Genomic DNA, 23,546 nt, shown 5'->3' with positions numbered 1-23,546 from the left:
AAGAATTACCAGTTTAGGCAAAGATGGTTGAAAACAAAAGAATGGTCAGAAAAAAAAATGAAAGTTAAGCCAGGTGGGTTTAGGGAAGGAATGTGCTCTTAGCGCACAATTGCTGCACAACAGGAAAGAACAAGAGTCTGGGAGAGTTTGGCAAGAATGGAGTCGGCATGGTGGTACGATTAGAGAAGACTGCAGACTTTGGTAAGAGAAGAGTCATGAAGAAATTTAAAACAAGAGTTGAAAAATTAGTATTTGAAAAGCCAAGAATAGAAGAGTTGAGTGATAAGAACATAGTTTGTGCAAGTCTTTTTGGCTGCAGAGTACAGAACAATACAGAACTGAAGCATGAAGGGGCAGTCTGGGGTGCATTGGAGTAAGAGACCAGAGATGACAAGGTGAAGGTTGCACAAGCAGATTGATTGGATGCGAAATGGAGAGATTTGGGAATCAGAAAAGGAGGCGAACGGAAGACGTATTTAGAAATTCAGTTTGGTGACTGCGTAGAGCACCATGGTTACAAACAAATTGGTTCAGCCCTAGACAATGATCTGGGAGAGGGTGGTGGAATGGTTGGTATTCAATCCTTTGGAAGTTCCAACAAAATGAAAGTTGGTGGGGTCGTTATTGTTAAAAGACAAACTCAGTATAATATCAAGAAAAGGCATTGGCCGAGGAAATCTGAATGTTGAATCTGTCTGAGAGGAGCCAAGAAACAATAAGGTGCAGAAAACCTTAGTGGTTGGTGTTGATTGGCCTCCAAACCACAGTGATTATGTCAGGAATAGGAATAAACAGTCATCATAGCTAGCTTTAATTTACATTCAGATTGGGAAAACCACATTAGTTGCTTGGTGGCAGATGAATTCCTGGAATGAGTACAAGAATTTTTAACAGACTAATACCACAAAGAACCACATGGGGGAAATAGGTTATCCTAGATTTGGTTTTGTGCAACGTGAAGGGGTTTAATAATATTGCTGAGAACGTTCTGGGGCGAGGGGATGTGTGATCAAAATTCTTCAACATAGAAAGTGAAGTAGTTCAATCTGAACGAAATCTAAACAAAGATATGGGGGACAAGTTGGCTGTGATATAATGAAGTTACACAGTCTAAGTGAATAAGCAACAGTTAATACATAGAATAATGCATACATTAAAAGTTGCTCACATTTCTTACGGACAACAGAATGTAACAGGAAAAGTGGCCAAACTACAACAAACAAAATAAATTAAGAACAGTATTAGATAGAAAAAAAGTCATAGAAAATTGTTGGAAAAAGTAACAAATCTGGGGACAGGAGAATACTCAGAACTCAAAGGAGGACCAAGAGATCAATTAAGAGGGGAAAAGTTGCGTTGCAGAGTAAAATTGCAAGAGAGTACTGCAAGAGCTTTGTTTTGTAAGAAAAAAAGAAAAAATACGGCAGGCAAATGTAGGCCCCTTACAATCGGAAACAGAAGAACGAGGAACAATTAAATAACTGCTTTAGTTCTGTCTCCAAAGGCAACAACACCAACAACTTCCAAAAAAAGTGCAAGTGTCTCTGGCTAAGTAGGAATTGAAAGAGGTTTAACAGCATTAGGTAAAAAAGTAGTACTGCAAAAATTGAAGGAACTGAAAATGGATAAATTCCAGGGCTCAATAACATAAATCAAAAGGGTGCTGAAGGTGGCAGCCTTGCAAGTAGTGGATTCATTTGTTATCTTCCAAAATCCTTCAAATTATGAACAGATTGGAGGATGTCAAATGTAGCCTCACTGTTTAAAAAAGGAAGCGAGGGAGAAATATCAGGAATTACAAACTCATTTGCACAGCATTAGTAGCAGGCAAATGCTGAAGCCTAAACGATGCGATAACTCTGATTCCAACAGCATTTTCTAAGTCAACCTTGATTTATGAAAACAGTGCCTGATAAATTGACTGCAATTTTTTGTTTGAGAACACAATAGTGGAATCAATGCGAGAAGTGATCATGGTTAATTGGAATTTCAGAAAGCTTTTGATAATGTCCCACATCAGAGGTTGGTGCTCAAATTCAAACAAAATGTGAATGGTGGTAATATGCTAATCACTTCAGATTGAGAATTAAACGAGATACAGAGTAGCAATAAATGGGTTGTTTTCAGAGTGGAAGGTGGTGACAAATGGGTGCCCCAGGGATCAGTGCTTGGTCCCCAGCTGTATGTAACATATCAGTGATCTGGATGAGAGAACCAAAGTAATATTCCCAAGTTTGCTGATGACACATAACTAAATGGGAGTTAGAGCAAGGAGGCTTCAAGGTGACAGAGTGGGCAAATGCATGACAGATACAACATAATGTAGATAAGTTTCCATTAACTTAGGAAATAAAGATAGACTGGCAGAGTATTATTGAATTGGTGATAGATTAGAAAATGATGTGAAAAGGGACCTGGATGCCCCTGGGCACTGGTGATTGCAAGCAGACATGTGGGTGCAGCAAACAGTATGTTAGCCTTCATTGCAAGATTGTTTCAGTACAGGAGGAAGGAAGTTATCCGGTAGCTGTATAAAGCCTTAGTGAAACCACACCTGGTGTATTGTTTGCAATTATGGTGTCCTTACCCTAAAGAAACATTTGCCATAGGAGCGATTACAACAGAAGTTAACCAGACTGACTTCTAGGATGGCAAGTTTGATGCACAAAGAAAAAGACACGGTCAACCAAGTCCGTATTAACTGGAGCTTAGGAAAGTGACGGGAAATCTCACTGAAAAGTTTAAAATTCTGACAGAGCTCAACCGATTGTATGTGTGGATGATGTTTCCCTTGGGTGGGGATCCAGAACATGTTCTCAATGTCTCAAAATTTGCAGTAGACCATTTTGGATTAAAAACAGGAAGAATTTCTTCAGTGTGAACCCTGTGAAATTCTCTCCCAGAAAAAGCTGTGGAGGCAAAGTCACTGGATATATTTAACAGAAAGAAATTTCTAAAAGCTAAAACATGTCAAGAGGTACGGAGGGAAAGCCCGAGTATGACTTTGAGATGAAGGATCAGCCATGAACATACTGAATGACGAAGCAGGCTTGATGACTGAGTGGCTTACTCCTGCTTCTATATTTTCTGTTTACACCCTGTGTAAAACGGTGACAATGATGCTGTCCCAAACTATCTTTACCTACAAGGAAATGTTGAACGTGGCCTGTGTCACTTTGTTACAGATTCAGAGTATATTAATTTTAAAATGAAGTGAGGAAGCCAGTTACTGGACACTGGAGTTTATGAAGTCCCCTGACAAGAACTCACTGACTTAAATGATGAATATGATCCCTCCCCCACCACCCCCATGCAAAGACATTCCACATTATATTCTAAAGACCATTTCTTATAAAACAGCACATTTGCCATAAGCAATAAACAAGGAGCTATTTGAAATATAATTTTTAAATTTTGTTCAATAATTTACTTTTAGGCAGCTAGCCATGTCTGTTAAGGTTTAGGATAGCACTCCTCCTTATCCCCTCCATTCCCCCACAGCCGCCACCACCCCAACCCAAAATATCCACCAAGGCTCATCAGTTCTCTCTCTTGCATTTCCCCCACATGGCTTAGAACCAATCAGAACCAAAAAAAACTCATTCGTACAGAAAGCAGATGTATTGAAATATTGTAAGGTGAATAATATAGACGAAAATAAACAGAAGTGTGGGCCTTGCTAAATTTTTACCTCAAGCTCAGAGTCACTGGAGTCAGGCTGCGCAGAGAGAGCTCCTGTAAGAAATGGCATTGGCTGACCCATCTTTGCCATTCGTGAAATCAACTTGGCTTTCATGGTGTCTGGATTCTAGGGGGAGAACAAAAGACAATGATTACGTGTAACTGTAAGCAAAAAACAAGAAAATGGTACTGAACTCAATTACTTAGCACTAACTGACGAAATTTCGATTTGATACAGAAATAGAAATGTGGACTGAGTGAGCCACAAAGTCTACAGTTTCAGAAATATGGCTATATGAAGTCCAGCATCACGAAGTGGTTCAACACGCATTCACGATCACAACTCTATTTGCCGCATTCCTATTTTCAGTCACGTCACTTTGCAGAAATACCAAGGAGGAATCAGAGCTGCGTGCATCTCTTCCATACATTGCAATTGAACAACAGTGGCAGATATCAGAAACTAGTTGCCTGACTCGCTTTCAATTCAAGATTCACACAGGAAGTAAAAGCAGATGAGGTGGAAAGCAGAATCACAATGACCAAAAAGAAAAATGAAAAGATAACTGAACAGCAGAAAGAGGTCATGGTACAACAAAAACAATAAAGGAGAACTCTTACTTACAGCCAACGCGTCACTTAGTGAATTAGACTTGGCCCGCACCACATGCTCCCTGAAAAGCACAAAAATGGATAAACGTTATTTATTAACAGCTTTTTAAGGATGAACCCATTTCCCTTTTTATCTACAAAGGGATTTCTGATAACTCAGTACATCCAAAATGCCACAAAGAGCTCCTCTCTCAAATAAATCAAATTGGTATCTGGCACTAACGCTCAAAACTCCCCAAATTAAGCCTTATCAAATGCATCCATAGAGGGTGCGGTGTACAGCAAAGTGAAATTGGACCCTGAAGCAAATTCTACTTGATAACGGTCTTCAATGGTGGGGGGGAGGGGGGGCACCAATATACAGTTAAAATATCTCTGGCACAAATACTACATTGTAACACTTACATCAAAAGTCTGGATACACTAAAAAAGAAAAAGTTTCATACCATGCGCATCACTGACAAGAGGAGCATTTATTTCCCTCCTCAACCGCACTACAGGAGACAGAGTTTGAGGATCTCTATTTAGTTGACAAGCAAGACCTGATCATTCAAGTAGGCACTTTACTGCCTTCAGAAACAGCAGAGTTCAGCAATCTCTGCACTCATTCCGGAATAACAGAGCTTTAGCAGTGTTAGAGGGCAGACTTGTAGCATTTAGTTTTGCTGCAACAGAGCTTTCTTACCATGTGTTAGAATATTGATTGATAGGGATGATTATTGGTGTAATGGAGCCGTGGTACACTGTTAGACAGCAAATTGATTATTTTTATTACTGCTGTAACATAACTTTATCAGACTTTGTTAGAATGCAGACTGGTAGCATTAATTTCCGATGTAACAACTTCCTTGCATGCTGTTGCAGTGCTCTTTGATTAGGTATATTACTGGTGTAACAGAGCTCTCTGACATTGTGATCAAATGTAGATTATTAGGCTTTATTTCTGATGTAAAAAAGATTTATTACATGCTGTTTGAATATCGATTTTATACTGTTTTTATTATTGATGTAACACAGATTGTGTCGGAGTCTAATAGTTTGATTGGGTGAATTAGTGGATAGCAAAAAGCTTTTTCCCAGAGTGGGGGACTCAATTACTAGGGGTCATGAGTTCAAAGTGAGAGGAGGAAAGTTTAAGGGAGATATGCATGGAAAGTTCTTTACACAGAGGGTGGTGGGCGCCTGGAATGCGTTGCCAGGGGAGGTGGTAGACGCAGACACGTTAGCGTCTTTTAAGATATATTTGGGCAGGTACATGGATGGGCAGGGAGCAAATGGACACAGACCGTTAGTAAATAGATGATAGGTTAGACAGAGGATCTTGATCGGCGCAGGCTTGGAGGGCCGAAGGGCCTGTTCCTGTGCTGTAGGTTTCTTTGTTCTTTGTTCATCTGATTTTATCTGCAGTTTTGGTGTGGGGTCAAGCTCCCACAAATACAGGATTAATTTTAGTTTTAGCCTTCAGGAGCACATGCTGGGGTCTTGAATCTGGAGGTGGAAGCTCTTATTCATCTTTGTTACAGCTAAAAGCTGAGGTTCTCTTCCTGCTGCTAAAACTGTAGACAAGTCAATTTTACTGAATTTGCCTTTGTCAAGGGTGTGTTTATGGAATGTTACTACATTGGAACGGTTAATTAGTAGTAATTAACATATCCATCCCTTAGTTATGCATTTCAATAAAGTTACAGTTAAGCCAATTCTTGTCTTTGATTTTTATTTTGTCTGTATTTTAAGTATTATAAAAATAAGGCATATTTTGTTTGAAACTAATTTGATGAATGGAATTGCATCTGGAATGTGGCGCCTTACACCTACATTTAAAATAAGAAAACTTAGGGGCTAGACTATCATCTTAATGTATTTTGAGGGAGTTGGGTCTAGTTTGTAACAAATTCAGACTCTTGTCAAGGTGTGGGTTTCAGATTGTTGGACTCAAAGGCAGAGCCACTCAAACCCAAACGTTAACTCTGAATTCTCTCCACAAATGCTGCCAGACCTGCTCAACTTTTCCGACAATTTCAGTTTTTGTATATGTTCAAAAGGTATTTTAATAGGGAAAGAAAGCAAAGGAGAATGTGTTATTAGTTGAAAAAGAGTGAAGAACCAAGTTCGGATGATTCTGAACCGGGCAGTGAGGAGGTTCTTAAAAATTTGAAGGAGTAACTACAATCACACGGGAGATATTTGGGAATAAATCAGGAAATGTTAATCTAATTACACATGATGTAGATACAGGAAATGCTATTCCAATTAAGTGACATCCTTATAGACGTAACCCTCTAAAGTTGGCGCAAGTTCAAAAAGAATTGAACACATGCTCAAAGACAAAGCCAACTTAATCAAAATGAGTTGCAGCAACAAGTGCTCACTCACAGTAATGGCACCGAAACCAGATGGTACCCAACAACTATGTGCAGGCTATGGCAAAGTCAATGCAATTACACACTGATTTTTAATCCTATTTCACGTTTGGAACACTGTATTGAGAAGACAGGACAAGCAACATACATTTCAAAGTTAGACTTACTCAGGAGGAAATTGGCAGGTACCTTTAATCCAAAAAAGTGAAGACAATTTCAGCTTTTAAGACACCAAATGTACTAGTTTAAAGTCACGCCATTTGGTACGAAATGTTGCTGATGCATTTTTGAAAGACTAATCAATAGTTATTTTGAAAATTCCCAAGTGTGGGGTGCAGATAGGTGATATGGTGATTTATAGTCACACATGGAAGGAACATTTGCAGGAACTATTGGAATTCTTCAGGTGATTTTTTTGGGGGGATGGAGGTGGGGGGTCGGGCAGGCTTTGTGATAAACCTGGCTTAGAGTGAATTTATAAAAGCCCAGTCACTGGATATGGATAAATGGCCCCATAGAATGCAAAATCAAAAAGGTTATCGAGGAGTTTTCCCATACTGTCGGCAAAAAGAGATATACTATAATTCCTGGGACTGAGATACTTTTATCAGAAGTCCATACCTAATTTTGGCAGTGTGGTTGCCATTGTTGGAGTGCAGAAAATTTCAGTGGACTGAGGAATGTCAGAAGGCATCTGACAGCCTGAAATCTGTGTTAACCACTGCCCCAGTGTTAGCCACACCTAATTACACAAGACCATTTAAAGCGGTTATCAACACAATTGATGTAGATGTAGGTGTCGGTGTTGAAGCTCTTGCAACAAGATGACCGTAAGATACACCAACAGGCCATTCTTTCTCCGGAAAATTGGATAATCGAATATCCCACAATTGAGGAGAAGAACTTGAGCTAGGTGCTGGCATCACAACATTTCAGCACTTCCATTGTCAGTAATATATATGAAGCAATTGTAAATACTGATCATAACCTCAAAAGATTTTGGAAAAAGTTGAAGCTTAAAAATCGCATCTTAAAACCTCAGTATCATCACAACTAGACACATCAGGTCTGGAAACACTTTTATTAAAACTTGTATTGTGACTGCGCCACAAACTTTCATCATTTAAGCTCTCCTGCCTTCTACTTTGTTGTGGGCCTTTCAATTTGTTCTTCGCTTACTCTCCTCACCTTCATTTGCTTAAATCCTGTTACATTTAACTTTTGCCAGTTCAAACGCAAGGTGACAGACTTGAAATATTAATATAGTTATATGCTGTCTGACCTGGCATCCCCAGCAATTTTTAATCTTTATGTCAAAGAACAGACTCAGGTGGTTGAGCTTCAGAACACATTGTGTAGTGTTCTATCTCGGAAAGGGAGTGCAGCATTAGATCATCTTTTTGTCAAAAGGAACCCTCCAAATTCTCAAAATCTGAAATGTAACTAACTACTCTATAGCACAGCTCAACAAGATTGTAAGATTAGATTAGATTAGATTCCCTACAGTGTGGAAACAGGCCCTTCGGCCCAACAAGTCCACACTGCCCCTTGAAGCATCCCACCCAGACCCATTCCCCTATAACCCACACTCCCCTGAACACAATGGGTAATTTAGCATGGCCGATCCACCTAGCCTGCACATCTCTGGGCTGTGGGAGGAAACCTGAGCACCCGGAGGAAACCCATGCAGACGCAGGGAGAACGTGCATGGGAAAGGAACAAGTCAGTGGAACCAGAAGAACTGAAAGCTAGCCATGTTAGACACCTTTCATACCCAGGCTTTGGAGGCACAGACACTGGTGCTGGGATCGCAGTTTCTGTGGCCAGGCTTTCTATGCTGGGGGCTGGTGAAGATGCAGTAGATTCATGAGAGCTGGTACTCTGCTTGTCAAACCCAGATTCCTTTGCAAATTTAACCTATGACAAAGAGTGACAAAGAGTGACAAAGTGAGCTTTCTAGTTCAGAAATATCCAAACAACACCTCCCTGTCCATCACCAATTCACCGAACTGGTAAAACAACCTAAGATCTTCAGTGATCAGTTCAGCTATCAGTGTGAATATGCAATGACAAGCTGGCTGTTTAGTAGGTCTGAAAAAGTGTTAGAATATAGAAAACTAAAATTCTTCATAAAATAAGCCACACTACGCCCAAACAAATTTTCAGGAAACCCTGTTCTATACATTAAAACAACACACATCATTGCATAAGTAATGTGTTATCCTTTGCTCGCATAATCAATTTGAATCATTGATTAAATCCACAATCATCATCCACTGAAATTCCAAGGGGAAATCTTCAAAGTGGATGCCAGCTCGAACCACATTGTTATTTTCCCCAGCCCTGATTGGATCAATCAGCATCTATTCCCAAAATAAGCCAGACATGGCTTAGCCTTAGCCTGGAATGGAATGAAAACTTAATCCTCCTTAACGAACACTTACCCTTTTAACCTCCACTTCAAAGATTAGCGTGGCATTGGTTGGAACTCGGTTTGGTATTCCCTGTGATCCATATGCCAAACTTGGAGGCACGATCAATAGTCTCCTTCCATTCTTCTTCATTCCCAGCATCCCAATTTCCCAGCCCTGCAAAATTTACGAAGATCAGCAAATAATTCCTAACAGATTGATATGGAAATCAAGAGTTGGTATGGGTCAAAGTAACTGCAAAGCTGATTTCCATCAGAAATTCATATTCAAATATTCTTCAGTTAAGGAACATGTTTGACTCTTATCACCCTACAAGTAACCATTCACACCAACATCTAAAATACAAAGTGCAAAGTAAAGGATCTTGCAGCACTGACCATCATATGACAAAATTACTCAAGTTTGAATGCTGTGGGCACTCAGGGTACAGACAAAGGATGTAAATTAAAGTGATGCCAAACCTAAAAGGACGAGAAAGATTTTGACAGAGTGTAGGAGAATCCATTACCAAAGCCAATAAAAGTAGTTAGTGAATTAACAGGTATATCCCTCACAAGGACAAACAAAATAAATTTGAAATACTGAAAATATGGTCTAAGAATAGCATTAATTAAAATATAGCTTACTTAGAGGGAACCTGGCTAAAAGTAGGAGTGAGGGGGCCAAAACATAAGATTAAGATGGGTGCATGCATGCAGAATAAGATCACCAAAACTGAAAAAACTCACCAGACAACATCAAGGGAAGAGCCAAAAGCTTTTAGAAAGTTGGTCATGGAGGTACTTTTCCTGATGCTCTCAAGTTTGAAAGGATGAGGGGAGATCTAATTGAGGTCACACAGTCATGCAGCACAGAAACAGACCCTTCATCCACCAGTCCATACTGAACATGGTCCCAAACTAAGCTTGTCCCAACAGCCTGCTCCTGCCCATATCCCACCAAATCTTTCTTATTCACATGTCTATCTAAATGTCTTTCAAATACTGTAATTGTACCCACATCTACCACTTTCTTAGGAAGTTCATGCCATGTGCCAACTGTCCACATAAGCTTGCCTCACGTCTTTTTTAAAAATCGCTCCCCTCTCACCATAAAAATGTGCCCCCTAGTCTTGAAATTCCCCTTACTAAGGAAAAGACAATTACCATTAACTCTATTCCTATGTCTCATTATTTTATAAACTTCTATCAGGTCGCCTCTCAAATTCCCACACTTCAGGGGGAAAGTAGTTCCAACCCATCGAGTCTTTCTTTATAACTCAAGCCTTCGAAACCCAGCAACCTCCTGGTAAATCTCTTCTGAATCCTCTTCAGCTTGATAACATCCTTCCCTTAACTGGGCAACCAGAACTGGACAGAATATTCCAGAAGAGGCCTCAATGTCCTGTACAACCTCAACATGACTCCCCAACTCCTATACTCAAAAGGACTGAGCAATGAAGGCAAGCGTAACAAAGACCTTTATAAACCACCCTGTCTATATGTGATGCAAACTTTTAAGAATAATGTACCAGCACCCTAGGTCCCTCTATTTTACAACACCACGCAAAGCCCTACCATTAACTATATAACCCTTACCCTTGTTTGCGGTACAAAAATGTAATACTGCACAATTATCCAGACTGAACTGTCTGCCATTTTTCAGCCCATTGACCCATTTGTTCATGATCTCTTTGTAATCTTAGAGAACCAAGTTTGGGGTCACCTGCAAACTTACTAACCATGCCTTCTATATTCTCACCCAGATCATTTATATAAAATGACAAATAAAAGGGGATTCAGGAACCAATCTCTGTGGAACATCACTGGATACAGGCCTCCAGTCAGAAAAGCAACCCTCCATTATTGTGAGATAACATGGTGTGAAGCTGGATGAACACAGCAGGCCAAGCAGCACCTGAGGAGCAGGAAAGTTTGACATTTCGGGCCGAGGCCCTTCTTCGGAAAAGCTTCACACCGTGCTATCTCAGATTCTCCAGCCATCGGCAGTTTCGATGTCTAACAATTTAACCCAAATGCGAAACCAATTTTCTGAAGAAGGGTCTCAACCCGTAACATCAAACTTTCCTGCGCCTCAGATGCTGCTTGGCCTGCTGTGTTCATCCAGCTTCACACCATGTTATCTCAGATTCTCCAGCATCAGCAGTTCCTACTATCCCTCCACTATTGTCCTCTATCTCTCCTGTCATTGAGCCAATTATGGATCCAATTGGCAAGCTCACCCTGAATCCCATGTAACCTAACTTTACTAATTAAGTCTACCTTCTGGAACCTTGTCAAAGGTTTTACTAAAATCTAAATAAATAACATCTACTGCACTGCCCAAATTTTTGGTACCTTCCTCAAAAACTCAATCAAGTTTGAGAGACACACTTTTCCCGCACACAAAACCATGCTGACTATCCCTAATCAATTTCTGCCTCTCTAAATATCCATAAATCCTATATTTTATAAATCATCTCCAACAGTTTACCCACAACGGCAGTCAGACTCTCTGGCCTATAGTTCCCCAGTTTCTCCTTACAACCTTTCTTAAATTAAGGTACAACATTAGTCACCCAGTCATCAGGCACTTCACCTATTGGTATAGATAATGCAAATATTTCTGCGAGGGGTCTCAATTTCCTCACTTACTTCCCATGATGTTCTGAAATACTCTAGGCCAGGTGCCAGAGATTTATCCACCTTTCTATTCGTTAAGACCTCCAGAACATCCTGCCTGCATTCTCTAGACTCCATTTCTTTCTCCAAAGTACAAACTTATGCCCCTACACTCTTTATATTTAGAGATTCAATTGAACCAAGTTGTCTGTATCTAAAATAAAATTTTTCCTTTATTCTTGACTAGGACGTCAAAATCTTCTGTCATCCATTGTCCCTGAATCTTACCAGTCTTTTCCTTCACTAATGGGCACATAATGCCTCTAATTTTGCCTCATTGCACTTCTGAACACCTCCCACCTGTGTACATAAGATGCTCAAGGGGTGGTTGGCAAAGTAAAAAGGATGTTTCCTCTTGTGGGAATAATCCAGAACAAGAGGTCAGTTTTCAGATCGGGGTAGCAGATTTATGTCAGAGAAGGAGGAATTACTTCTCTCAAAAGGGTCATAAATCTATGGAATTCACTTACTTGCAGGTGGTGGATGCTGGAATCTGGAGTAAGTTTGAGGAGAGAGAAAGATTTTTAATTATTAACAGGTTGACAGATTATGGGAGCGGGCAGCAGAGTGGAGTTGAGGCAGAGATGAGATCAACCATGACCATGTGAAATGGCAGAGTGGGCTCAAACCGGCTGAATTGTCTACTCCTAATTCTTATGTTCTGAACCTAGCTCATGGGCAACAGATAGTTACAACACATGACTTTGATTCACTGTGTACTTAACAGTACTACAGTTTGCATTCTTATTTTCACAACCAAGTCAAATTCCCCAGTTAATAATGCCCACAATTCACTCCACTCACGTTCCATTCATCCCACTACCACCAAACCCCACTAATCCCCTACTCCACCGAGGCCTCCATGTCTCCATTCCTGTTCCACAATACCCTGGGCTTACCTTTATCACTTTCCCAGATCCTATTTTCAGCCGCAACAACTTGTCTCTATTCACATTCGTATCAAAAACCTGAAAAACAGAAGTTTGAAACAGCTAATGTGAAAAAGAGCAGAAAACAAAGCGCACGGACCTTCCGCTACTTTTTCCTACCCAACATTCCTCAGCAGGGCAACTATTTTTGCACTAGTGTCTCTTCTCTATTTCCTACACCAGCCATTCTATGGTCAGTGACATGAGCATTGTTTGGCATTCAAGTTAAGGAAATGCCAAAGACTGCTCAAACGTGGGACCCCTAGAACCAGAGGTTTTCAATCACTTCAATTTGGGCTGTGTTCGAAAGGTCAAATTTTCCCCAATCTATATTCAAACACCAAGCTCCCAGTTCGGAATGACAACTGGACTTGAAGATGGACCTATTATTAAAGTACAACTTAATCTTTAAAGCAGCACAAACTCAGAACATCAAGAAGCAAAATAACTGAGCCATAGTATTAAGTCAATTTTCCCCTACCTGTCCAAATGTGTGGTTCTGGTAAAGCCAACCTGTGTAGGACACTTCCAGAGAGTCCCCAGTTTCAACTGCCTGTCCTTCTCCTGGGGCCAGATCTTGGATCAGCACAGATTCCAATGTTGAGGTGCTGTTGCATTTTGCCAAACATACCTGCACAGTGGAAGCAAATAGAAATTTAAAAAAATAGACACAGTGAGAGATTGCATGCTAAAATTAGTCAAAAATCAATGTTAACTGAAATCCATGAAGCCAAAACCCTAAATACCACTTGTGACAAACAATAAAGAATGAAAACATCACCCTGAACCAACATTATATCATTACAAATTAGCCAAGAACAAGCTAATCTGCAACATCAATTCAGACTGAATACTTTTCACATCGTCATGATGTAGACACACAGTCGAAAATTTGAATACTAAATAAATCACTTTTTAATGTGATTGAAGATAGACAATCCTGGATTAGTTGATCTACCCAAGAACATAGGAACATAGGACAAACGTAGAGGAGACAGCTTGGGTCTGTAAGAATGAGAGGCCAGCAGATCAGTTTAACCCTACAGTAACAATTCAGAGTCAAATTTCAAATCCTACATGATCTGCAGGGATTGAACAAAGTTACTGATTATCGATTTTCAGGCTTTGCCAATACCCATGTAAACAACACAAGATTAGACTATTGACTTTGACCATGCTACTCAATTTTTCTTTGCTCCATCTTGATGCCGTTAAAAAAATTAGCGATCCCAATCTTGAAAATTTCAAATTTGCCCACGTTGCGAGAATGTTTTACAATTGCAGCCAAATTTTACCTGTTTGCTGAATTCCACCACAGCCTTCTCAGAATCAAACATGGCTGACCAATTCTGCCGCTGGTCATCGTAAAACACGCAATAGTTATTGGCTTGAACCTGCATAGAATGAATAAGAAGATGGTTAAGTTAAGCAGACTAACTTCCATCTAACTTTCATTCAACTTCTGGAACCAAGCTACAGATACTATTGAGCTCACAAGGCCCAGATCCATACCATGTTAACACCTTTCATTCAAGGCAACAACAAAACCTGCTAGATATTGACTCAATAACCAGAGTTCAGCACGAAAGTGCAGTTAAAACCCAAAGATCCACCTCCTAATTGCTGTTATTTGGTCTTTGGACAGGATGAAACAATGCTTTGATGCACACCACGACTGAATAGTTTAATGTTTTCAGGGCACACATGGAAAAGCAATTACTGGGTTAAAAGAAAAACTGAAAGAACTGCAGATGCTGCAAATCAGACACAAGAACTCAAATTACTGGAAAAGCTCAGCAGGGCTCAAAATTGAGGAAGGGTCACCGGACTTGGAAATGTTAACTTTGATTTCTCTTCACAGATGCTGCCAGAACCTAAAGGTCAAAAGAACTGGACAAATCAATGTGCAGAACTGCACCCAAAATCAGTTGGTCCTTCCAAGAATACAAATCAGACAGGATTAGGGAAGCACACTGAAGTGTACAGGAACAAGAAAATAAAAATCAAGTTTGACTTAATAACGTCTGGAAAATAATGACCATTATCCAGTTCAAAAATACAAAGGGCCAAGAGTTACAAACACTAAATCATGGATCCAAAGTTAGACAATGGCAAGAGAATAATGACCTTGGACAGAAACCTGGCATTTCACTACAGTTCCTTGCAGGTCCAGTTTCCAAAATAGTCACAGCAAGGGAACAGCCCAACAAGCACCCAGCACAACAGCCACCATAAAAAGGTAAACTGAACATAGCGGGATTGTGACTAATAAGTGAAAGGATATAATCAGCACTTTTCATTTAAATTTAAAGGTGAGCCCAGAAAAGCAATGATCAAGACAATATTTTTATTAAACGTTCTGCAGATTAAAGATCAAGCAAAGATAGTACATTAACTAGCTCAGTTAAAACCTGGATCTGAGTTTGCTCTCTGAGCTGGAGGGTTAGTTTTCAGACGTTTTGTCACCATTCTAGGTAACATCATCAGTGAGCCTCCGACGAAGCGCTGGTGTTATGTCCCGCTTTCTATTTATCCGGTTAGGTTTCCTTGGGTTGGTGATGTCATTTCCTACGTTGGTGATGTCATTTCCTGTTCTTTTTCTCAGGGGATGATTGATTTGGAGCCAATGTGTTTGTTGATGGAGTTCCGGTTGGAATGCCATGCTTCTAGGAATTCTCGTGCGTGTCTCTGTTTGGCTTGTCCTAGGATGGATGTGTTGTCCCAATCAAAGTGGTGTCCTTCCTCATCTGTATGTAAGGATACGAGTGATAGTGGGTCATGTCGTTTTGTGGCTAGTTGATGTTCAGCTAGCCACCAGGATACATTTCTGCCAGTTTGTCCAATGTAGTGTTTGTCACAGTACATTGAACAAACTTGCAGAAAGCTAGCCACCAGGATACATGAACAAAAACTAGCCACAAAACGACATGACCCACTATCACTAGTATGCTTACATGCAGATGAGGAAGGACACCACTTTGATTGGGACAACACATCCATCCTAGGACAAGCCAAACAGAGACACGCACGAGAATTCCTAGAAGCATGGCATTCCAACCGGAACTCCATCAACAAACACATTGATTTGGAGCCAATCTACCATCCCCCGAGAAAAAGAACAGGAAATGACATCACCATCCCAAGGAAACCTAACCAAATAAATAGAAAGCGGGACTTAACACCAGCACTTCGTCGGAGGCTCACTGATGATGTTACCTAGTATGGTAATGAAGCGTCTGAAAATGAACCTTCCAGCTCAGCGAGCAAACTCACATCCAGAACCTCAACCTGAGCTACAAATCTTCTCAGTTAAAACCTGTCAAGGTGACCTACAAGATACCAATGCTCATTCAACTCCCTCATACAAAGCTCATTAATACAGCGCAACAGCACCCAATCTAGTTACAAAAATAATGAGCATCTCTGATTAAGAAATGTTTTTGAGGAGAAAACAAGATTGAAACACAGAATTTTAATCCTCAAGTAACGAACACGTTACCTATTGGTAGACAGCAATCCATATTCAATAATCCCATCTATCAAACAGTTACTCACAGTAAAAGTGAATGCTGGATAAATGCGGGCAGCAGCAATCCGTTTCTGTTGGCTGGCGTACAGGAGAATCTTGTACTTTAGGGATCAGAGATGGAGAAAAAGTATCAGCTCTCATGCAAAACCTATACAGAACCAGATAGATGTGACTGCACCGACTGGCAAAAATAACACATCTCAGTATGAGATAACAAGGTGTAAAGCTGGATGAACACAGCAGGCCAAGCAGCATCACAGGAGCAGGAAGTCTGACATTTCGGGCCTAGACCCTTCTTCAGAAAGGTTTCTGTAGAAGGGTGTAGGCCCAAAATGTCATCCTTCCTGCTCCTCTGATGCTGCTTGGCCTGCTGTGTTCACCCAGCTCTACACCTTATTATCTCAGATTCTCCAGCACCTGCAGTTCCTGCTATCTGAAACATCTCAGTACTCCTGTTGTTGCTCATCAGTCAGACCCACCTCTGCAGCAGCATGGTTTCCAAGAATCGCCGCCCCTAGTTTCCCCTGCTTCACATACTGACCATTCACACTGTAATACAATGAAAAGAAAGCAATCAATAAGAAATCTAGAACTCTGACCAAAGTACTTAATTCCAAATGTTCAATGTTCCAAGCTAATGAGCTCTTTATGGCGGAGTAGAATTTAAAACACTCAAGGGCAATAGATTGTATTTGCAATCCTAAATCAAGATAGACCAAGCAGCTGTTAAATCATCTTCAAAAGTCCTTGGACATTAGCATAAATATCTGCCTTACAATAAACTTTTCATCAAGAACACACTCCCTACCTACATTTTTAAAAAGCGGAGAACACAAACATGAGCCCATTTAAACTAAATCCCAAACCCATGATGATGCTCATACAAGAGCCTTTCAGGACCAACATCAGCCTTAACCACCACTCCACCCCACTTCTCACACAGAAGACCCTTATCCAGCCTCCATTTCCCCACCCTCCACAACACTTACTATTTGTAAGCATGCACTGCAGTTGCAAACAAGACTGCTGGAGGTGCAGCAGTAGCTGGTGGCTTCTGTGAACCTGCTCCTACAGAAAAGATAAATTCGTTATTGGTTTGAAAGTCAACAAGTTTCCCCATACTTACAGTCACAACATTCAATGGGCAGCAACACTGCCAAGAGGATGGTTTGACATGATGATTATCACTGCCATTTATAGTCCAGTTATCAAGCTCTCTCCTCTGGTTCCAGCCCAAGGCAAGATTAGTTCAAGCACCACAGCAAAATAAACTGCAGCAACTAAAATGATTTACTCCTTTAGATGGGGCTGACCCATTCGTTCACAAGGCAACTCAAGATGCTGGATTTGCCATTGTAAAAAGGGTTGTACAGTCAAGCACACTGGAATGTGAGCAGAATAAATATGAAAAAACAAAATGCAAAAGTTCCTTGTTTGTAAACAATCCAATTTAAAGCAGAACACGAAGGGAAATTAATCCTTAAGCAAAATCCTAGTGCAATAAATATTCAAAGATTCTCCAGTTGCCAGGCAGAAGGATCTTGGCGTATAGTCTGCTTTTAAGTGTGATATTAAGCAGTGATAGAAAACAAAAAATTACGAAAATAATTAAACAGAAAACAAAAACTCAAGCCTTTGTACAAGGCCTTGATAAGAAACAGCACCCAGTTTGGTAGAGGATATAGAAGGCCTTGCAAGGTCCTTGTGAAGCAGTGATAGTGTCTCCAGACAGTTCAGCTTCTAGTTCCACTTGCTCAGAGGGGAACCATAATATGTTCAAACAAATTGATTAAATTAACTACAGATGCCCTTGAAACAGTTCAGCACAAGGTCACTGAATTGCTCTCCAACTCTAGATTCCTTCATTAAAAATACAATCTTGGAGGACTGGGGATTTGAAAGGCTTTGAGGCAATGAGAGGAACATGTTCATTTCCAGGTCGCTATGATGTGGGTGGCCAGAAACAACATTTCGTTTTGCAGAATTGTGACGTTAAGACTAAATTGCTGCATTCACACAGACCATGGGTTCACTGCAAAATTAAATAAGGACTGAACAAGCTCCTAAGTTTGAGCTGTCAATCATTCAGAACTGCCTTGAACTTTTGAGGAATTAAATAGTAAACATCCATCTACAGACCACTTCCATAAGCAACCAAGGGGAAAAATTATAAATCAGAAATAACACGATATGAGATTATAGTCCAACAGGTTTATTTGAAATCACAAGCTTTTGGAGCACTTCATTTCACCTGACGAAAGAGCAGGGAAGAGCACAGGCTCAGAAATTTGCTCTGAAAGCTTGAAGGTTTATTTGAAATCACATCCACACCTCCACATCAAAAATTATAAGGCCATTAAATGAATGTATTTTTCTGCCTCACTTTCTTTGAGTGCTTTTACTTATGAGCTAACATATTGAAAAACGCACAAAGAGGCACTTTGACAGTGACGATTCCTCCAACCAGGTAATGAACAGCCTGCTCACTTGCCTATTAGCAAGGAAGGAGTTGGAACGTGTTAGGCAGGCAGTGGTGGGATTGTTGGGAGGCAGATGGTCACGTGAGGGAAACTCCAGGTATAGGTCTAAGTGGGTTTCAACTTAATTAAGAAAGGGGTCTTCGTATATAAATGGGCAGTGTGACCTTGGAGAACAGTCTCCATGAGCTTTCTGATTCCACAGATATATGAGAGGAATTTTGCTCTAAACTGTCCTCAGACATTTTGCCTCAGACTGTCCTGAGAGAGAGCAGCGTTGTTGAAAGGAGCTTGGATGTTTGACTCCACTGACCGTTTTGCCCTTTTCCTCCACCAGGCACCATTCCACTCCCCCAAAGTAACATGCATCATTGCTCCAACTTCACATTTTTACCAGGAGGTGGTGTCCCTCTCTTCGGCTGCTTGGGGGCAGTATACTGGAAGGACTCATTCCCTTGACCTGCTGAAACCTGATCCATGCCAAACAGAGAGGCCAGTTTGGACCTGCAGAGGGTAAAGGCAAAAGTTAGCAAATCATCATGAACATTTCCACAATTTTTGAGCAATAGGTTGAAAATAAAATGGGTTAAGTAAAAGCAAAAACTACAGATGCTGGAAGTCCAAAACAAAAACAATAACAATTTGCTGGCAAAACTCAGGTCTGACACTACCTGAGGAGAGATAGCAAAGTTAATGTTTCCAGTCTAGTGACCATTCTTCAGAACAGATACTGACAGACCTGCTGAGTTTCTCCAGAAATGGACAAGTCAAGTCTGCATTCAACCTTGTTGTCGCATAATCAACAGCATTCTTATGGCTTCAAGAAAGTTTTTTTTAACAAAAAGATAGAAGTATAAATCTAAAAAAATAAAGACAGAATTCAAAATTCTTGGGAGGAAGCTGCAGAGACTGACCACGGCCTGGGACCTACAAGCGCATGGCTGGTTTCTGCCATAAACACAAGGAAGAGTTCTGGAAGAGCACTGCTGGGCAACTTGGAACACATTAGACTAGTGAGGAGAGAGAGAGGGAGATAATAGGAACTGCAGATGCTGGAGAATCCAAGACAACAAAATGTGAGGCTGGATGAACACAGTGGGCCAAGCAGCATCTCAGGAGCACAAAAGCTGACGTTTCGGGCCTAGACCCTTCATCAGAGACTAGCGAGGAACCTTTTTTAAGCAAATTGTTGATGAGATGAGGGAGTCACTGGTGAGGCCAGCATTAATTGCCCATTCTCAACTGCCTTTAGGATGATGGCGAGCTGCTTTCCCGAATTGCTGGAGTCCTCACGGTGTAAATATACCCACAGAGCACTTTTTTTGGGGTGGGGGCAGCAAAGAGTAAAAAGAGATATAGTTTCTAAGGGAGCACAAAAAGAGAACTGATGATCCACCTTATGCCCCAATCTAAATGAATGAAACCTAATGCAGGACATGTTTCAAACTGCAGAAGGAATAGCACAAAAAGAAAGACCAATTAAATAATGCAACCAATGACTTGGACCATGCTCCAGAAAGTTTGCTCCTGTGCCATTTAAGTCTCCTAACAGTGCCATCCATATCCTTCTATTTCCTTACCCCTCAAATTTAAATCACAGTATATTGTTAGTTTTGTATTTTAAGCAGAACACAGCAACAGATAACTTAACAGGAGCAAGTGGTTCATGAATTAACCAAGCACTGCAAGGCAATCGTACTTATACCAAACTTTTGTTTACGTAGGACACAAGTAACACCAGCTTGGGAGAAAGCTGCACAGGCTGACCATGGTCTGGGACCTACAAGCATATCACTTGTTTCTGCCACAAACCTAAGGACTCTTTGCACACTGTAGTCAAACACTAATCTCATGGATACACTAAATATTGCTTCATGAAGGGCCACTGTGCAGCATTGTTCCAGATACTGAAAATCTTAACTAAGCAAAGAGCTGGAAAACATTCACAGGAGCCTTCCAGTTCAATATGATTCATCAAGGATTCATGTGGCCAAGGTGTTTAACATCTAATTAGGAAAGTTAAGTTTTACTGGGGATTATTGTAGGAGGAAAAGCTCTTCTAACACAGCGAGTCCTCCACCTCCTTCAGAAATGGCAGGTTGAAAATCTTAATTCTGGTAGAGAATAAGGAAAAGATGAGGACAGTGTTAGGGTGGGTGGCATCAGAGGTACAGGCTAAAAATTCAACGTGGGGTAGGATGTGCAGAAATGCAATGGCTTAACAAGTTCATCACGTAAATACAGCACTAAAGACCAGAAAGTCCCAAGTTCCACTGCTAGCTTGGTACATCAAATCACACCACTGAGACACTGAACAACAGGATTCTTCATTATTGGTTTGGCAGAGATCAAAATTAATACAAACAATCCCAGTATGATACTGACCCTTGGATTTCATTCCACATGTACTCAGTTCCCCAGCGTCCCAGCATATCAGCCACGTACTATGATTACACGGAGCAGGATCAGAGCAGCAAGTCAAATATCACACATTCAGGCAGAATGCACCAGCCCAAGTGAAAAAAAAAGTCAGACTTGCAAGAGTCCGACAAAGCCTCAGCAAGTAGCAACGGTTCCCTCACAACTACCTACATACTCATTAATTGAAAGCATAGGGCAATTCTTAATTGAGTTAGAAAACATTCCACATTCCACTCCAAGCTCAATGACTAAACTGCTTTCTTTGACTACATGCAGGACTTTCTCTGTAATTGCTAACATTCGCTTAAAACACAGCTGCATTCAAAATTATATGATCTTGAAAAACAAAATGTTCTAAAATTTTGGGATCTACATGTCAAAAAAATTGCGAACAAAATTTTTGTCTGCTGAAACAAAACGTTCTTCGGTCCACATTTAGCATTATTCAATGGCATCACAGTACACTGAAATCTGAGACTAGCATAAACTCTAACACTTTGCACCACTTGCCATTATGGTGGGAGGTATTTTTATAGAAAAAATAAGAGGCATAAACTGGAAAGCAATTCATTTTGCACAGACTCTCTTACATCATAACAACCAAAGGTAAGTCAGAGACTGGACAAATGGTCTGCCGTCTAAATCACTAAGAGACTTTTGGCCACTGACTCCGGGAGACTGATGAAATGCTCACCACTTACCAAGGCTGGAACAGCTCCAACACACAGCATTAAAGTCAGAAAGAACAGTCTGCTATGACACCATGTCCACCTGCTTAAACATCCACCTTGAGGCTGAAATATGCACAGACCAACAGGTTCCACTGCAGCAATCACATAAGCTTGGACGATAGCAACTTCCAAACCTGTGATTTCAATCACTGAAAAAGATATTGGCAGCAGAAACACAGGAACACCATCACCTTCAAGCTTATAGTTAAATCTCCCAAAAGCACTTGGACCAATATTACAGTGATAATGGGAACTGCAGATGCTGGAGAATCCAAGATAATAAAGTGTGAAGCTGGACGAACACAGCAGGCCAAGCAGCATCTCAGGAGCACAAAAGCTGACGTTTCAGGCCTAGACCTCTGATGAAGGGTCTAGGCCCGAAACATCAGCTTTTGTGCTCCTGAGATGCGGCTTGGCCTGCTGTGTTTATCCAGCTTCACACTTCACTATCTTGGACCAATATTACAGTTGAGTCGTTGTCACAATCAAAATCATGGAACTTTCCCAACCGCAAGGCAGGAGCACTTCAACACCACTGCAGGTATTCAAGGTAGCCCACAAATGGAACTGTGGATGTACCTCCATGAAATGATAATTAACAATTCAAGGAAGCAACTCACCACCACCTTCTAAATAGAAACTGGGACTGGCAATAAAAACCAGCAAGTCAGCAATGCCCACATCCAGCAGGTGCATTAAAAATGTGTCATCGGCTACACAATCTGCAGATCTGTGCTTCAGAGCCCAAGCATCAGCTAGAGTCACTGAGGTGCACCATGAGGAAGAGAACCTGGTGAATAGCACGTTCTGAGAGGTAGTCCCACCTCACGTCAGGGAGGTGCAGACAGACAAGGTAAGGGTAACCAACAGACACATCAAGAAGAATAGGTAGCTACTGTAGGAGTCCCTCAAGATTCTGCTTGCTAACCAATTGTCTACTGTGGATACCAGTGAGAGGGATGGATCCTCAAAGAAGTGCAGCAACAGCCAGGTCTGTGGCCCAGTAGCACAGGCGGGAAGAAACACGAGAAGGTTAGCACTTTTTGGAGGATTCTTCTGGTGGGGAACATACACACATTTCTCAATATCAACACAACTTCAGAATTTGTTGCCTCCTTGGTACTAGAGTGAGGGATGTTGCAGATTGGCTAGAGAACATTCTGCTGGCAGAATGTGTAAAGCCAGAGGTCATGATTCACATTGATACCGACTGATTAGATAAGGAGGAGGACTTGATCCTGCCAACAGAGTTTATGGAACTCAGCAGCAAGTTAACAAGCGGGACCTCAAAAAGCAGCAGTCTCCAGATGCAAGTACAGAAATAAGACTATAAAGACAGCTCGATGCATGGCTGAAAAAAGGTGCAGAAGGAATGACTTTAGATTCCTGGACACTAGGACTGGCTCTGGATTTTGGGAAGTGGCACCTGTTCAAGCTCAACAGGTTGCATTTGAGTACAGCTGGGACTGAGTTCCTTGTGGGGCCTTTGCTTGTGCTTTTGGGAAGGATTTAAATGAATTCAGCAGCAACACATCTGTATGGTTGTATGGTCAATCAGGATTTTTATGCACACCGGTCATGTCCAGTAATGGAGAAAGAGGGTTTGGCACAGGTTTCAAGATTTGAATCAACCTGGCTAAAGTTGAAGAATAAGGAGGATGTAATGACACTGCTTGACATAGTATATCATAAACTGGTGAGAAAGATAGAGATG

At 40.9% G+C, this 23,546-nt stretch overlaps 1 protein-coding gene across 4 annotated transcripts in view; it reads right to left on the bottom strand.

Moving 5' to 3' along the window:
- fkbp15a (FKBP prolyl isomerase family member 15a) overlaps nucleotides 1-23,546 on the bottom strand; it is a 77,787-nt gene that overhangs the window by 47,473 nt on the left and 6,768 nt on the right. For 2 of the 4 annotated variants that reach the window (XM_059638226.1, XM_059638227.1), the window contains exons 2-12: nucleotides 19,075-19,184; nucleotides 17,193-17,271; nucleotides 16,683-16,752; nucleotides 16,230-16,304; nucleotides 13,970-14,068; nucleotides 13,156-13,305; nucleotides 12,645-12,713; nucleotides 9,098-9,241; nucleotides 8,419-8,570; nucleotides 4,307-4,355; nucleotides 3,692-3,808 (exon numbers count right to left, since the gene is read on the bottom strand). In XM_059638226.1, the coding sequence (XP_059494209.1) occupies nucleotides 3,692-3,808; nucleotides 4,307-4,355; nucleotides 8,419-8,570; nucleotides 9,098-9,241; nucleotides 12,645-12,713; nucleotides 13,156-13,305; nucleotides 13,970-14,068; nucleotides 16,230-16,304; nucleotides 16,683-16,752; nucleotides 17,193-17,271; nucleotides 19,075-19,184 (1,114 nt within the window). The remainder of the gene's footprint in view (nucleotides 1-3,691; nucleotides 3,809-4,306; nucleotides 4,356-8,418; nucleotides 8,571-9,097; nucleotides 9,242-12,644; nucleotides 12,714-13,155; nucleotides 13,306-13,969; nucleotides 14,069-16,229; nucleotides 16,305-16,682; nucleotides 16,753-17,192; nucleotides 17,272-19,074; nucleotides 19,185-23,546) is intronic. The other 2 variants (XM_048559073.2, XM_048559077.2) reach the window with 1 other exon arrangement.

This window comes from Stegostoma tigrinum, chromosome 29 (genome assembly GCF_030684315.1).
Source record: "Stegostoma tigrinum isolate sSteTig4 chromosome 29, sSteTig4.hap1, whole genome shotgun sequence".
Classification (NCBI taxonomy): domain Eukaryota; kingdom Metazoa; phylum Chordata; class Chondrichthyes; order Orectolobiformes; family Stegostomatidae; genus Stegostoma; species Stegostoma tigrinum.
This window is presented reverse-complemented; position numbering and strand designations above follow the sequence as displayed.